The following is a 17895-nucleotide window of genomic DNA, read 5'->3' on the forward strand; positions in this document are numbered from 1 at the left end:
TGAACAGAAATAATCTATAAAGCTGTGTACATGACATGTATCACTGGTCACTAGCTGTTTATATCAGTCACTCAAAATCACACTATATCATACACTGTCGTATGTGGGCGTGGTAGAAAATAAATTTAGAATTTATGTGTAAAAAATCAACTAGAGAGCATATAAATGTGTCAAAGTGTTTATCTAAAAACTATGTATTGTATTTATGTGTAACACAAAGCTACACAATGTACACGTACACATAAAAAAAACCAAATCCATCAAAGTGAAAATATTTATCCATTAATTGTCGTACGATATAGGAATGAGTCATGTATACATACGTCAGCCAATACGTACAAGTTAATTATGTATGTAATAAAGGTGGCCATCTTCTCATCGTTTAAAATATTGTTTTTCGCAAGATTTTAGTAAAACATACAAGATTCGTCAAAAATATTAGTTGAATACAGTATTCGTTATTGTATAATAATTTCATAAATTATAACTCTATCAAATGATTATGTTTTTCTCATATCACAATATGATGTGCTGTTACGAATAAAATAAACTCCAGATTCAACACCATTACCTCAAAAAGAACTTTTAACATTTCAAATGAATGTTTACTAAACGTTATTGTGGTATGTAGTTTTCAAATTCTTCAAGTTCTATGGGTATGGAGCTTGTTGCCATTTTATGTTTCAAGTCTTTCCCGGTTTGTAAACATTTTTCATTGCGGCATTCACTTGATATATCGAGGCGTGTCGCATAGTGTAGTATAGACACCGCCATGGACAATCCAACAGTCGACTTTATTTATAACAATGTGACGTTCGGTGACGGAATGGTAGACTTTGGTACAGTTTCGTAACTGATATCTCCATGGAAATTAATTATCATGCATACTATTACAAGATTTGGTTATATCAAAATCCCTATATGGTTATTTCGGTCACCCCTATATGGTTATTTCGGTCACCCCTATATGGTTATTTCGGTCACCCCTATATGGTTATTTCGACACCCCTCTTTGGTTATTTCGACACCCCTCTTTGGTTATCTCGAAACCAGTATATGGTTATTTGTCTACGATGACTGAGACAGGCAGAGATTAACTTGTTTCCCTTCCGATGTGGAAAGGAGAGAAAGATTTGTCTCCAACTGTATGTAAGGTCAGAGAAATCTCATGTAAAACAACAAAGTTTGAATACACAATCGGAGGTATTTCTTTTTCGGATACCAGTATAATAAGCAGTCCTCGGGATGTCATTTTCAAAAATGTTCTGTCGATTAAATTGCTCGATTATAAATTTTAATAGTTCCATATTTTACTTCATTGCATTTCATCTGTTGTCATTATACAGTGTCGCTATTTCAGTCATATTACACTAGGAAAGGGCTGTCCGGTTTGTGCTACTGAAAATGTTCTTCCTTCGATCTCTAAATTTTCGTCCCTCCGCCCAGTATATAACATATACATTCATATCAATGAATATCTCTGACGGTTCTTACTACAATTAATCTTTTTTTTATATTTCTGGACGACAAATCCTTGGCAATGCTGACAATCTAGGACTATTTATAGTGACGACTGAGAACTTCTGTTGAGTAGAACTCTCGCAAGTTGACAGAGGATTATGAAATCGGTGCATGAGTCATATATGAAATCGACCTCGTAAGTATTTGTTGATCATCAATGGGTATATATATATGTGTGGACGTGTTGCCGCCGAGATTTGATAGAAATCTGAAGAATCCATTCAGGACTTAAATATATCTCTTGCCTTTCAACCCGTTCATATAATCAGTATTTACACACAGTAATAGAAACAAACCGCAGGACTCTTGTTTCGACCGACTGTTGACATCCTACTCTATCATTTGTACGTATTTCGTGTATCATATGTTTTATTTCTCACCGTAGCAAAGATACCAACAACATTTGGTATATTATGTTATACCTGACAAGAATTAATCATATCATAATTAATTCATCTGCCGTTCAATATTTAAATGCTTTCTTTTAAGTAATCCTGGTATTTTAGAAGATGTTTTAGAATATGACGTTTTGGTTGCTTTGTTACATTCAGCCTTTACAATGGTAACCGTGTTGTAACAACCCTGTCTTAAGCACATCAGTTTTCGTCATACTATTTAGTCACAACTACTTGCTGAAAATGAAATATTGATGAACATTTTGCTTACCACGGTCACATATTACCTAACTTGCTTTGAAATATGCGTCAATAAACAAATTCTAGAGTAAAAGGTGAGTAGATATGTCAATATTGTCATGCTTTTGACAGTCACACAATGTCCAAAGAGAACGGAATGACCAGGCCAGATTCGTCAGCTACTGAGACACATAAAGTCGCTATGTACATATACTTAAAATGCCCTTTTGTCGACAAAAAGAGGTCGTTATAGCTTGATTAAGGCTTGCCAACCGTCCCCGGCCAAATCTATAGAAATTGTCATACGAGTTATTTACCTAACTTTCACAATGCTCCGCGTCTGTGTTTGAAAAGCTGATGGAAGTAATTGACCAATGAAAATTAGCGTAGCATAAAAACATGTTTAGCATTGTCCATGACGACGGTTAATGTTAGCTCATTTTTGTATGGATTGTGATAAATTGACCTCGCTTCGAGTTTTCGTAATTACTTGCTTCGTTTGCTATCTAATAGGACACTGACGGAAGGTTTGGTCTGATAGTCCCTCGCGCTGGAAAAAATGTCACACCTGCCTGTGTCGTGTATCTGAAGGGAAGCGTTCTCCGGACGGATCTTACTCCCGATATCTGTGAGTATGGAAAACGAGGAATTATTATATAACATGGTCATTTGGCATGGGGTATACTAATCCAGCATATAGACAAACAACTCGTGTTCTTCCATTCTACCCAATTTTCTCTCTCTTATCAGAAGCTGCAGGACCGAGTTAAAAACAATAAAATGAACGTTTATATATCAAATTTTAATTCAGTAAATTGAAAAATATTAGCACATGAATTATACTGTTTACTTAGTTGAATAATTTTACACCAGCTATAGGTGTGTATGAAGCAAATCATGAAATAAGCAATTACCGAGTTGGCTGCTAATAGGATAATTTTTTAAAGTTTAAAAAATGAACGGAATCGTTATAAATGAAATATAATTTGTAAATATTTTATGTTAAATCATTTGAATGAAAAGAATGTAATATCTTCTGCGGCTCGTTTTACAGTAAATATAACCATTGGTTTTTATTGTAGTTTTAGTTTAGTAAATTAGATAGAGTGTCGTAAGAGATTCCGGTTAATTCAAATTATCACACAACCATTTATAATGATAACAATTCATGTTTGGTAAGAACACATTTTTAAACATAAATTAACTTTGAAAATCAATGTAGCGTACAAGAACCATTAATTTTTAACTACAAAATGCTTGCAAGGTATAGATTGATGAATGTGGGAAGGTTCATTGAAAACTTGTCAGTATATATAATTAGAAGTTGAATTAACTTATACCTGAACCGCTGCACGTTGTCATTATATATATCTAAAGTATAAATATCCAGCCTGAGAGAGAATGCGGATTTACACCACCTGTTACGATAAACCACTCACCTCACATAAATAATTTATATTACACCTTCATAATATCCAGGGATTCTCATTGCTTTGTAAAATTCGTAAAAGAAAATAAAACAAAAAAAACTTGGTTTTGAATTATTTTGTCAGCAGTAATATGAGATTGGATCATCAAATCCTAATCACCAATGTTAATTAGGTATGAACTGTAAACAAATATAGAAAGAATATATATTAAGGATGTTTATTGTAAACAGTTTTCGTGTTGTTATTCAAGGGGATGCCGTATATCCAGATGTAATGTATTTTAATAAAATTAGTTATTTAGAATAAACTTATACATAAGACCTTATTTTGTCGCAGAGATCTACTGAAAGCTACATTATTTTATCGCAGAGATCTACTGAAAGCTACATTATTTTATCGCAGAGATCTACTGAAAGCTACATTATTTTGAAGTTATATAATAGCACGAAAGTTCAGGAGAACACAAGCTGAATTCGGGTCTCATTAAAAACATTTTTTGCAGAATTATTTTGAAAATTCACATTTGTAGAAACTTATTGAAAGATGCTGTGTCCCTAGATAAATTTTTGCGATATTATCGCTCTTCCTTGTCTATACTCTCGTTTTTCAGCACTTCAGTAATGAATATAAATATCTATAAAATAGGATATGCGTTTTAATTAACATCGCAAGTGAGGAAGAACTTGTTTAGAAAAATACCGTAAAAACTGGAATACTTAAAATAAAAAATATTTTAATCAACTTACCTGAATTATAATATCTATTGCATTAAATCTACTATTTTATAAAAAGGGCTACTGATGAAGTGTTAAGACATTTCTTATACGTCGCTGTCAATCCCAAACTATTCAATGAATTGTTAACAATACTTATATATTTTAATTAGAACTTGTAGAGTTTTTAATCTAAATGTTTGTCTGGCTTCATTCCTTCTTTTTTCCCCGTTTTCTTTGACTCGTCTCTTTAATGTGTAATGGTGCGTGTCCCACGTGTAAGCCGACCCGTCAGACACAGTGTTACTGAGAGCAGAAGATGTTATCGGGGAAGAAAGATGTCGGGTCGGGTAAATACCAGGGGGAGGTCAACATGTCAAACTTTCTTTTAAAAAAATTCAGATCATGCTGATGATTCCTGATAGAACACATGTAAAGTGCCCATGTGGTCGTTACTATTGCACCACTTTTAATCCAGACGTATTTCTATAATCAATTGTAAATCGCCATTTATTCGGATCTATTTTTTCTTTCGTGACAGTTTCAGTTTTGTTAATCAAAACAATCTTTTTTTATAACGTATATTTTTATAATAAAATGATTGTGTGAACCTTATCAGCAAGTTTTCATAAAATCAGGTACACCATGTTAATTTCGATAAATTAGAAATACAAAAGTAAATATTATTAATTCATAATATGTAAAACAAAGTGAAACAAAATGTCAGTTTTTACTTTTTTATTATTTTATTTCATTTCTTCTATTTTTTAAAAAAAATATTTTTTGTTATCTCGGAAAGACACAAAGTGGAAAGTTACAGAAAAGCACATGAAAATTATATCCCATATTTCTATATAGATTGAACACTAGAATGTCTGACTTAAATTTCTCATACGATAATGAGGCTAGTGTTAGTCTAACCGTCTTAATCTACTCAGTTCCACTTTCAAACTAAATACCTTGAGTGGTAACAACCTTGTTTCTAACGACCGATATGATTACACTTAACTACTGCAGTTCTTCCTTTGAATACGAAATCAGTTTACAGATCTTCGCTTGGTACATGATATAACGCAACTACCCTGAAAAACATACCATATTCAATATGACGAGGGGGCGTTCCCGGTACACCGTCTGGTGTTTGGAAATCGAGATATGTGAGAACGGTTTATTTTTAATATATAAGACCATGTTCTACAGTTTACAAGTATGTCAAGAAGTTTTAAGACAAACTTACTCGGTATTATCACGTTTGCTTATAGATAATAAATTATGAAACCTGTCTTGTTGGACATTTATAATGTATATCAATGTAATATATACAAACGTTAAGATTCTATTCCACGTAACGTCGAAACGTGACCTAAACTGAAGTAATTGATTAAATCTACAGTTCATGGCGTAACATATTGTATTTTACTAGTTGTTCTCCTTCTAGTTATATCTCTTCACTATTTTTTCCCATAAAACAATTTCCTTTCTTTTATTATACTCAATCACAAATCTACAATGTCATATTCAATCACAAACCTACAATGTCATACTCAATCACAAGCATACAATGTCATACTCAATCACAAACATACAATGTCATACTCAATCACAAACCTACAATGTCATACTCAATCACAAACCTACAATGTCATACTCTGCCACAAGCATACAATGTCATACTCAATCACAAATCTACAGTGTCATACTCAATCACAAACCTACAATGTCATACTCAATCACAAATCTACAATGTCATACTCAATCACAAACCTACAATGTCATACTCAATCACAAACCTACAATGTCATACTCAATCACAAACCTACAATGTCATACTCAATCACAAATCTACAATGTCATACTCAATCACAAACCTACAATGTCATACTCTGCCACAAGCATACAATGTCATACTCAATCACAAATCTACAATGTCATACTCAATCACAAACCTACAATGTCATACTCAATCACAAATCTACAGTGTCATACTCAATCATAAATCTACAATGTCATACTCAATCACAAATCTACAATGTCATACTCAATCACAAACCTACAATGTCATACTCAATCACAAGCATACAATGGCATACTCAATCACAAACCTACAATGTCACAATCACAAATCTACAATGTCATAAACCTACAATGTCATACTCAATCACAAATCTACAATGTCATACTCAATCACAAATCTACAATGTCATACTCAATCACAAACCTACAATGTCATACTCAATCACAAGCATACAATGGCATACTCAATCACAAACCTACAATGTCATACTCAATCACAAATCTACAGTGTCATACTCAATCATAAACCTACAATGTCATACTCAATCACAAATCTACAATGTCATACTCAGTCACAAACCTACAATGTCATACACAATCACAAGCATACAATGTCATACTCAATCATAAACCTACAATGTCATACTCAATCACAAACCTACAATGTCATACTCTGCCACACGCCTACAGTCATACTCAATCACAAACCTACAATGTCATGTTTAAACACAATGCAGTGTATGATATTGGTAGGTAACATTTGCGATCCTAACTATGTTGATGATGTTGTATATATTTCTTACCTAGTAACTATGAATAGCAATAGATATGAGTATATTTCCGGTTTTAGGCCCACCCCTGTCCTATATAGATGTGAGTATATTTCCGGTTTTAGGCTCACCCCTGTCCTGTATAGATGTGAGTATATTTCCGGTTTTAGGCTCACCCCTGTCCTGTATAGATGTGAGTATATTTCCGGTTTTAGGCCCACCCCTGTCCTATATAGATGTGAGTATATTTCCGGTTTTAGGCCCACCCTTGTCCTGTATAGATGTGAGTATATTTCCAGTTTTAGGCTCACCCCTGTCCTATATAGATGTGAGTATATTTCCGGTTTCAGGCCCACCCCTGTCCTATATAGATGTGAGTATATTTCCGGTTTTAGGCCCACCCTTGTCCTATATAGATGTGAGTATATTTCAGGTTTTAGGCTCACCCCTATAAACAATATATATTCGACAGGTTATTCTTGGTAGTTTTTATTTAACTAAGCGCTATGAAACCAAACAAACTAACCAGAGACTTAAACTGTAGCTTGTCTTGTCTTGCTATCATAAACATACAATGTGCTGTTTCACTGACACGTGTTTTTTTCAGATCAGAGAAGTATTGAATTCCATTGTTGAGAATGATTGATAATGACCGTAAAGGATAGGACACAGCTGTCGTTATAGACCTATGTTTAAGACACCATCAGTAATTATCCTTACTGTTGACGGTTCCATAGAGTAACAGTCACTTGAATGCCTTTGTCCCGTGTTTCATAAGAAAAAAACGACCTTGTGTGAAACTGCAGTACGTCCTAGAGGCTTTTGCAAAAATCTCTTCTGATATTCAGCAATACTAGTAAGTAAATATTCCGCCCAAATGTAGTTTCAATAACTGATTATTTTTCTTTATTCTGATATGAAAATTCAAAAAAAAAATGTGACGTATTGAAGGCACTATTCCGCTACAGTGAGATAGAGATTTGATATTAATAAAGGACTGACTGGGCGGCGGTCTGGTAAACGGTTCAATTTCTGCCCGTTAGTCAAAAATCGTGACAATAACTCTCTAAAATAGAAAACCTTTCTAGATATTTGATCCAACCTATCCTCCACTTGCGGAGAGTTCCAATAGCGCCCCGACACTAGAAAGACCTTTCTTTTGTCCTCTGTATGATTTCTCTTCATTGCACCTTTGTAGCGAACGATCTGAAAGCTTTTGTTAATTTCAAAAGATGAATAGTTTCTATACAAATCATATAGTATGAATGGGTTTGCAAGTTTGGACTACTTTCTGTACTTGGTTATGATGTCTATTTGTCTGTAGAAGCGTATCGGCTGATTACCGACATAACGGAGGAACTCTAAATCAATTAAATCTACGCATGCGCGAAGTAAAAACAAAACTATTTTACATATATGGTGTGGATTTTTTTCTGTTTCATTAACGGTATTCGATTTCATTAATGTTAATTAGAGAGCGTGTATGTACAGGCGTCGGCAAGGAGGCCTACTGACACGTCAACTATTCAGGAAAAGTACTAATGGGAAGGATTTAAAACCGGTTTCTTATGGACGGTTGTGTTAGAACAAGCTTGTAAAAGATTGCAAATATTGACATTTGTATTCATATGGTTAATTTCCTAACGCGGAGCGGGCCAATTATAGAGTGGACTGTGCTAGCTCAAGTTGTACAGTGTTCCGAGCTCGATATTCACACAAACGATTTCGGCTGCAATGGAACGGTGGAAAGGACTCTGAATGACAGGAAGTTCTCGATAAAAGTACACTGTACAGAGGAAAACGTTCCAAACTGTGTGCTATTACTGTTGGACATAGCTTAAAGACAGGGACTTACTCCATGGCAACAGAGGACACGGCTTTGCAGAATAGGACCTAGGGACATTAAGTTGTACGTTACCAATAAACACGACAAGGACTGAGGTACCTTCATGCTACAATCAGGGACGATGGACATGTTGGTCGAGGTTGCTATATACTACAATCAGGGACGAGGGACATATGTTGGTCGAGGTTTCTGTATACCACAATCAGGGACGAGGGACATCTTTAAAAAAAAATAACAAGTGGACACGATAGTCAGGTAGGGAGGCACAAGGTTCCGCTGAAAATGGCCAACGATGGAATGGTTCGGAGGCCGGTTGACCAAATGTTCCTCGAGGAATCAGAACTCTTTCCAGAAGTGTATTTGTTATTTAATATACAGAACGAGTAAGTCTTCTTGTGAGACTACAACAGACATATTTGTTGGTCTCGTGAGAGATCAAGGCACAATATCTCAACTCGGTTTACACTAAATACCACAATTATTTCGATTTTTAACTTATATCTACAGCGAGTTAGAGCACACACGCAAAATTGTCATGAAAGATGACAATGCGAACACTTTAGTACACATGTGGTGTGATGGTGTCATCTACCATCACGGTATTTCCTACACGGTATATAAATATTTGATGATCCATATATCGAGAATGTTTCCATCTATCAACAGGGTACCAACAGATTTCCAATTGCTGAGAACCAAGAGACCCCACTTGAGTTTCAAGGTAATGTATTTTATTGATAAATCGAAGCTGTATTCATGACGTCACTAAAGGCTTCGGCGCTAACCGAGACCATAGCTCTTTTGAAATGAAGGTAGTAAATTGTCGATACACGTTTATGCATTATGAAAACTAAACATATGAGGGAGGCAGAATCGATTGTATGCTGCCAATTCAATACCTGCGTCCACACGAGGAGTTGTCATGAAAGGTTGTTAAGTGACATGTAAATCCATACATACAAGGTCACATGACTATGAATTGAGACTCATAATGGCGGGAAACAAGCAGACTGCCACTTTTTTTTTACAATCAAAATAAGACACGGCAATGAGTCCATTGTGATGCTAGTATCTTACCGTACATGCGCGGAAGATGACAATACTGTTCCTAGATAATTGAGATACAATCTAAAGCACTATCAGTTATATATTCCATTTGATAATCACTTCAACAATAGATTTAATGAGTCTTGAAAGACTCGTGAAGATAAAATCTTTTTGTTTAGACTTGTTTTAAATATTCCAGACATTGTAATTAATCAATGAAATATTTAATGGATCATATGTATTAGTTTTCTTTTTCAGACTACAAAATGGTTGTTATCCAGACTCTCGATACATTTAGGTTCAGAACAGGCAAGATGTTGGCATAGCTGAGTTGTACGATAAAGCTTCAGCTGTGCCACATGCTGCCATATTTGGGCCTATATTAATCGGCACACATATGAGAGTTCGAAGGACGGGATACAATCAACACGCTAAGTAAGTATAGGGGATTTCTGATCGTCGACTTCTAATCTTATATCTTGCTTCAATCATGAAGAAATTTATCGGACCGTTTTTTTCTTGTCTTTATTGTTGGTCTGTTATGACTTCCACGTAAGTATTCTGAAGGTTACAACCTTGTACTGTAAATATGTCAAACCACTTGTTTCTGTAAATAGTTCACATTGCTTATTACTGTAAATAGGTCACATCGCTTGTTACTGTAAATAGGTCACATCGCTTGTTACTGTAAATAGGTCACATCACTTGTTACTGTAAATAGGTCACATCGCTTGTTACTGTAAATAGGTCACATCACTTGTTACTGTAAAAAGGTCACATCATAGGTTACTGTATATAGGTCACATCACTTGTTACTGTAAAGAGGTCACATCATAGGTTACTGTAAATAGGTCACATCGCTTATTACTGTAAATAAGTCACATCGCTTGTTCCTGTAAATAGGTCACATCACATGTTACTGTAAATAGGTCACATCACTTATTACTGTAAAAAGGTCACATCATAGGTTACTGTATATAGGTCACATCACTTGTTACTGTAAAAAGGTCACATCATAGATTACTGTAAATAGGTCACATCGCTTATTACTGTAAATAAGTCACATCGCTTGTTACTGTAAATAGGTCACATCACATGTTACTGTAAATAGGTCACATCACTTGTTACTGTGAATAGGTCACAATACTTGTTACTGTAAAAAGGTCATATCACATGTTACTGTAAATAGGTCACATCGTTGTTACTGTAAAAAGGTCATATCACATGTGACTGTAAATAGGTCACAGCGTTGTTACTGTAAAAAGGTCACATCAGGTCACACCAGGTTACTGTATATAGGTCACATCACATGTTACTGTAAAAAGGTCACATCACATATTACTGTAAAAAAGGTTCTGAAAATCAAAACACTTGTTACTGTAAATAGGTCACATCACATGTTACTGTAAATAGGTCACATCACTTGTTAAGCTGAAAAGGTCACAACACTTCTTACTGTAAATTGGTAACATCGTTGTTACTGTAAATAAGTTACATCGCTTATTACTGTGAATAGGTGCCATCACTTGTTATTGTAAATAGGCTCATCACTTGTTACTGTAAATAGGTCACATCGTTGTTACTGTAAATAGCTCACATCGTTGTTACTGTAAATAAGTCACACCACCTGTTACTGTAACTAGGTCACATCACTTGATACTGTAAATAAGTCACATCACCTGTAACTGTAAATAGGTCACGTCACTTATTACTATAAATAGGTCACATCGCTTGTTACTGTAAATAGGTCACATCGCATGTTACTGTAAAAAGGTCACATTACTTTTTACAGTAAATAGATCACACCACTTGTTACTGTGAATAGGTGCCATCACTTGTTTTTGTAAGTAGGCTCATCACTTGTTACTGTAAATAGGTCACATCATTTGCTACTGTAAATAGGTCACAACACTTGTTACTATAAATAGGTCACATCGCTTGTTACTGTAAATAAGTCACATCATATGTTACTGTAAATAGGTTACATCACTTATTCTTGCAAATAGGTCACATCGCTTGTTACTGTAAATAGGTCACATCACTTGTTACTGTAAATAGGTCAAAACACCTGTTACTGTAAATAGGTCACATCGCTTGTTACTGTAAATAGGTCACATCACATTTCTACATATACTTCCGAATTCGTCAGGTCATAACCTGGTCATTATTTAACCAATCTCGTTCATGAAACAATCACTTGAAATGTAAAACATTTCTCTTAAAGGCAATATTTGTGTTAATATGACCTGCGACTTATAGAAAATGAATGATTAAATAATATGTTCAGTTTTTGTTTCTCGGGAGTTACACCCCTTGTAACTATAATACATTTATGTGAACTGTGGGTTGGGAAATCGTTCCAAGTTCTGTGATCTCTCAGATAATTGTTTTCCTTCCTAAAATTAATTCTCGAAGACTTCACTTCCTATGTGATTTTATGGAGGATATAGCCATGTAATATCAAATACAATTATGTGATATCATATACGATCATGTGATGTCAAATATCATCATGTGATGTCAAATATCATCATGTGATATCATATACGATCATGTGATGTAAAATATCACCATGTGATGTCAAATATCACCATGTGATGTCAAATATCATTATGTGATGTCAAATATCATCATGTGATGTTCAATACTATCATGTGATGTTTAATGAAAACATATGATGTCCAATACTATCATGTGATGTTCAATATCATCATGTGATGTCAAATATCACCATATGATGTCAAATATCATCATGTGATGTCAAATATCACCATGTGATGTCAAATATCATTATGTGATGTCAAATATCACCATATGATGTCAAATATCATCATGTGATGTCAAATATCACCATGTGATGTCAAATATCACCATATGATGTCAAATATCATCATGTGATGTCAAATATCACCATGTGATGTCAAATATCACCATGTGATGTCAAATATCACCATATGATGTCAAATATCATCATGTGATGTCAAATATCACCATGTGATGTCAAATATCATTATGTGATGTCAAATATCACCATGTGATGTCAAATATCACCATATGATGTCAAATATCATCATGTGATGTCAAATATCACCATATGATGTCAAATATCATCATGTGATGTCAAATATCATCATGTGATGTTCAATACTATCATGTGATGTTTAATGAAAACATATGATGTCCAATACTATCATGTGATGTTCAATATCATCATGTGATGTCCAATATTGTCATTTGATATTAAATATCATCATGTGATGTCTGTTAATTATGACAGACGTTGGTTTATGACACTAAAAACTGAGTCTTGTTTGTTGAGCGTGGGATTTATGTTTTGGAGGTTTTGTAATAATCAGTAATAAATCGAATTATGTGTAAACTTTAAAACATTTCCTATCCCTAAAAATATGTGTGTCACACTGTATCTGCGATGCCATTATGCATAGAAACATCCCAAACCCCGCCTTGTCCTTGTGTGATTACTATTTACATCTCAATTTTGAACGTTTAATACCCGAATGGATCATGCTTGTTAAGCTGGCATTAAAAAACAAATAGAAAGCAACAACATCAGTATATATGTTAAAACGTCATCGCTAACAAGAGTTGTTTCCCTTCTACCAATCATACATCAATAGAGTCTGTAGAAAAGGTGATGTTGAATTGTTTTGTTTCATATTGAAACGTTTTCTCACGAGATCATGATACACAAAAATTGCAAAAAAGGTACGTATTTGTAATATTGCTGAGTTTAAACAAAATATTTCCTGAAAATAACTGTTTTCTCTGTCATGTTCGTTTGTATGTAGCGATTTCTAAAATCACTAATTCTATGTTTAAAGATTCTTAATTCAAATGCAATGTAATACTATACAATAGAAATCTATACATTTACCCTCATTACCTGTTTCACTGTGGTTCCATAATGTGTACAATCCCCACCCCGTGGCTCCTTAAAGTGTAAAATTCCCACCCCGTGGCTCCTTAAAGTGTAAAATTCCCACCCGTGGTTCCTTAAAGTCTACAATCACCACCCGTGATTCCTTGAAGTTTACAATCCCCACCCGTGGATCCTTAAAGTTTACAATCCCCGTCCCTCGGCTCCTTAAAGTTTACAATCCCCACCCCGTGGCTCCTTAGAGTTTACAATCCCCAACCCGTGGATCCTCCCCACTCGTGGTTCCATAAAGTTTACAATTCACACCCGTCCCTCGGCTCCTTAAAGTTTATAATTCCCACCCTGTGGCTCCTTAAAGTTTACAATCCCCACCCCGTGGCTCCTTAAAGTATACAATCCCCACCCCTTGGCTCCTTAGAGTTTACAATCCCCAACCCGTGCTTCCTTAAAGTCTACAATCCCCACCCGTGGTTACTTAAAGTTTACAATCCCCACCCCGTGGCTCCTTAAAGTTTACAATCCCCACCCGTAGTTCCTTAAAGTCTACAATCCCCACCCGTGGTTCCATATAGTGTACAATTCCCATCCCATGGTTCAATATAGTGTACAATCCCCACCCGTGGTTACTTAAAGTTTACAATCCCCACCCCGTGGCTCCTTAAAGTTTACAATCCCCACCCGTGCTTCCATATAGTGTACAATTCCCACCCCGTGGTTCAATATAGTGTACAATCCCCACCCGTGGTTCCATATAGTGTACAATCCCCACCCCGTTGTTCAATATAGTGTACAATCCCCACCCCGTTGTTCAATATAGTGTACAATCCCCACCCGTGGTTCCATATAGTGTACAATCCCCAACCCGTGGTTACAATCCCCACCCGTGGTTCCATATAGTGTACAATCCCCACCCCGTTGTTCAATATAGTGTACAATACCCAACCCGTGATTCCTTAAAGTCTACAATCCCCACCCGTGGTTCAATATAGTGTACAATCCCCAACCCGTGGTTCCATATAGTACAATCCCCTTACAATCCCCACCCGTGGTTCCATATAGTCCCAATCCCCACCCGTGGTTCCATATAGTGTACAATCCCCACCCGTGGTTCCATATAGTGTACAATCCCCACCCGTGGTTCCATATAGTGTACAATCCCCACCCCGTTGTTCAATATAGTGTACAATCCCCACCCCGTTGTTCAATATAGTGTACAATCCCCACCCGTGGTTCCATATAGTGTACAATCCCCAACCCGTGGTTCAATATAGTGTACAATCCCCACCCGTGGTTCCATATAGTGTACAATCCCCACCCCGTTGTTCAATATAGTGTACAATCCCCAACCCGTGGTTCCATATAGTGTACAATCCCCACCCCGTTGTTCAATATAGTGTACAATCCCCAACCCGTGGTTCCTTAAAGTCTACAATCCCCACCCGTGGTTACTTAAAGTTTATAATGCTTACCCCGTGGCTCCTTTAAGTTTACAATCCCCACCCCTGATTCCTTAAAGTTAACAATTCCCACTTCATGGTTCCTGAAAGTGTGAGCACAGGGGACTGCAAATTTAGGCAATGATAATATGTGAGTGCTTTAACATGCAGCTCCCGGTGCTTAGAATTTATTTAGCAACCACGGAGTGAGGTTGTGCATGGTGAGTTTGTAGCTCGTATCAACTCCAGTGTGAAAAACATCTGATTTATGAGAAAAGGAATCGAGATTTAACAGAAGTCGAAATAAATGTCCATGTGTGTCTGTTTTAACGTCCGTACATCTACTTTGGATAAACGTACCACGACAACGACAGTAAAACATTATATCAGCGATGTATATATAGTGTATAGGATCTCCACATGTCTGAAATAATATCTCATTTACACAACAGAGACTTGATATTTCTTTCATGTTCATTTCAATAAATTGTGCAAAAAAGAATTGCACTGATCATAGGAGAGGGTTATCCTAGAGGAGTGGTTGTTTCAGACAGAAAAGGTTACACTGAGGGAGTGGTTGTTTCAGACAGAAAAGGTTACACTGAGGGAGTGGTTGTTTCAGACAGAAAAGGTTTCACTGAGGGAGTGGTTGTTTCAGACAGAAAAGGTTACACTGAGGGAGTGGTTGTTTCAGACAGAAAAGGTTACACTGAGGGAGTGGTTGTTTCAGACAGAAAAGGTTACACTGAGGGAGTGGTTGTTTCAGACAGAAAAGGTTATACTGAGGGAGTGGATGTTTCAGACAGAAAAGGTTACACTGAGGGAGTGGATGTTTCAGACAGAAAAGGTTACACTGAGGGAGTGGTTGTTTCAGACAGAAAAGGTTTCACTGAGGGAGTGGATGTTTCAGACAGAAAAGGTTTCACTGAGGGAGTGGTTGTTTCAGACAGAAAAAGTTACACTGAGGGAGTGGATGTTTCAGACAGAAAAGGTTATACTGAGGGAGTGGATGTTTCAGACAGAAAAGGTTACACTGAGGGAGTGGATGTTTCAGACAGAAAAGGTTTCACTGAGGGAGTGGTTGTTTCAGACAGAAAAGGTTACACTGAGGGAGTGGTTGTTTCAGACAGAAAAGGTTACACTGAGGGAGTGGATGTTTCAGACAGAAAAGGTTATACTGAGGGAGTGGTTGTTTCAGACAGAAAAAGTTACACTGAGGGAGTGGATGTTTCAGACAGAAAAGGTTATACTGAGGGAGTGGATGTTTCAGACAGAAAAGGTTACACTGAGGGAGTGGATGTTTCAGACAGAAAAGGTTTCACTGAGGGAGTGGTTGTTTCAGACAGAAAAGGTTTCACTGAGGGAGTGGTTGTTTCAGACAGAAAAGGTTACACTGAGGGAGTGGATGTTTCAGACAGAAAAGGTTATACTGAGGGAGTGGTTGTTTCAGACAGAAAAAGTTACACTGAGGGAGTGGATGTTTCAGACAGAAAAGGTTATACTGAGGGAGTGGATGTTTCAGACAGAAAAGGTTACACTGAGGGAGTGGTTGTTTCAGACAGAAAAGGTTATACTGAGGGAGTGGTTGTTTCAGACAGAAAAGGTTTCACTGAGGGAGTGGTTGTTTCAGACAGAAAAGGTTTCACTGAGGGAGTGGTTGTTTCAGACAGAAAAGGTTACACTGAGGGAGTGGATGTTTCAGACAGAAAAGGTTATACTGAGGGAGTGGTTGTTTCAGACAGAAAAAGTTACACTGAGGGAGTGGATGTTTCAGACAGAAAAGGTTACACTGAGGGAGTGGATGTTTCAGACAGAAAAGGTTACACTGAGGGAGTGGATGTTTCAGACAGAAAAGGTTTCACTGAGGGAGTGGATGTTTCAGACAGAAAAGGTTACACTGAGGGAGTGATTGTTTCAGACAGAAAAGGTTACACTGAGGGAGTGGATTTTTTAGACAGAAAAGGTTACACTGAGGGAGTGGATGTTTCAGACAGAAAAGGTTACACTGAGGGAGTGGATGTTTCAGACAGAAAAGGTTACACTGAGGGAGAGAATGTTTCAGACAGAAAAGGTTACACTGAGGGAGTGGATGTTTCAGACAGAAAAGGTTACACTGAGGGAGTGGATGTTTCAGACAGAAAAGGTTACACTGAGGGAGTGGATGTTTCAGACAGAAAAGGTTACACTGAGGGAGAGAATGTTTCAGACAGAAAAGGTTACACTGAGGGAGTGGATGTTTCAGACAGAAAAGGTTACACTGAGGGAGTGGATGTTTCAGACAGAAAAGGTTACACTGAGGGAGAGAATGTTTCAAACAGAAAAGGTTACACTGAGGGAGTGGATGTTTCAGACAGAAAAGGTTACACTGAGGGAGTGGATGTTTCAGACAGAAAAGGTTACACTGAGGGAGTGGATGTTTCAGACAGAAAAGGTTACACTAAGGGAGTGGATGTTTTAAATAAGAAAGAGTTAAACTGAGGTTCACATTTCACAATTTCCATATTTGTAAAAACTAATTGAGATGCGGAGAGATGCCCCCGATCGCCGACGGCACAGTGTGTATACGTACCACAGCTGAGCGCAGCGTCATCTTGTAATACGTCGTATCCTTGGCGCATTAGTGTCGGACCCCTTAAGAACCATTTCACGCTAGCTACGCTATGTCAACGCATTGATCGGTACCACACGCTAGCTACGCTATGTCAACGCATTGATCGGTACCACACGCTAGCTACGCTATGTCAACGCATTGATCGGTACCAAACAAATCGATAAACTTATTACTATTACTAGTTTTATTTTTAA

At 36.6% G+C, this 17895-nt stretch overlaps 1 protein-coding gene across 1 annotated transcript; it reads left to right on the plus strand.

Moving 5' to 3' along the window:
• Window positions 1-8991: 8991 nt before the first annotated feature.
• LOC132561388 (uncharacterized) lies at window positions 8992-17568 on the plus strand. Its single transcript, XM_060226112.1, has 4 exons — window positions 8992-9092; window positions 9376-9430; window positions 10055-10191; window positions 15591-17568. Exons 1-4 carry the CDS (start codon window positions 8992-8994, stop codon window positions 17566-17568), a joined length of 2271 nt encoding a protein of 756 aa, XP_060082095.1.
• The last annotated feature ends 327 nt before the right edge of the window (window positions 17569-17895 follow it).

The sequence above is a fragment of the Ylistrum balloti genome, unplaced genomic scaffold (assembly GCF_031769215.1).
Source record: "Ylistrum balloti isolate Yb309-2 unplaced genomic scaffold, AGI_CSIRO_Ybal_v1 Utg371196, whole genome shotgun sequence".
NCBI classification, from domain to species: Eukaryota; Metazoa; Mollusca; class Bivalvia; order Pectinida; family Pectinidae; genus Ylistrum; species Ylistrum balloti.

Excerpts from the sequence above, each read along its gene's own strand:
- LOC132561388 (XM_060226112.1), top strand. The coding sequence starts at position 8,992 with ATGGCCAACGATGGAATGGTTCGGAGGCCGGTTGACCAAATGTTCCTC. Across the intron at positions 9,431-10,054 it reads GACCCCACTTGAGTTTCAAG|GTTCAGAACAGGCAAGATGT; the intron begins GTAATGTATTTT and ends CGATACATTTAG. Across the intron at positions 10,192-15,590 it reads GGATACAATCAACACGCTAA|AATTGCACTGATCATAGGAG; the intron begins GTAAGTATAGGG and ends TGTGCAAAAAAG.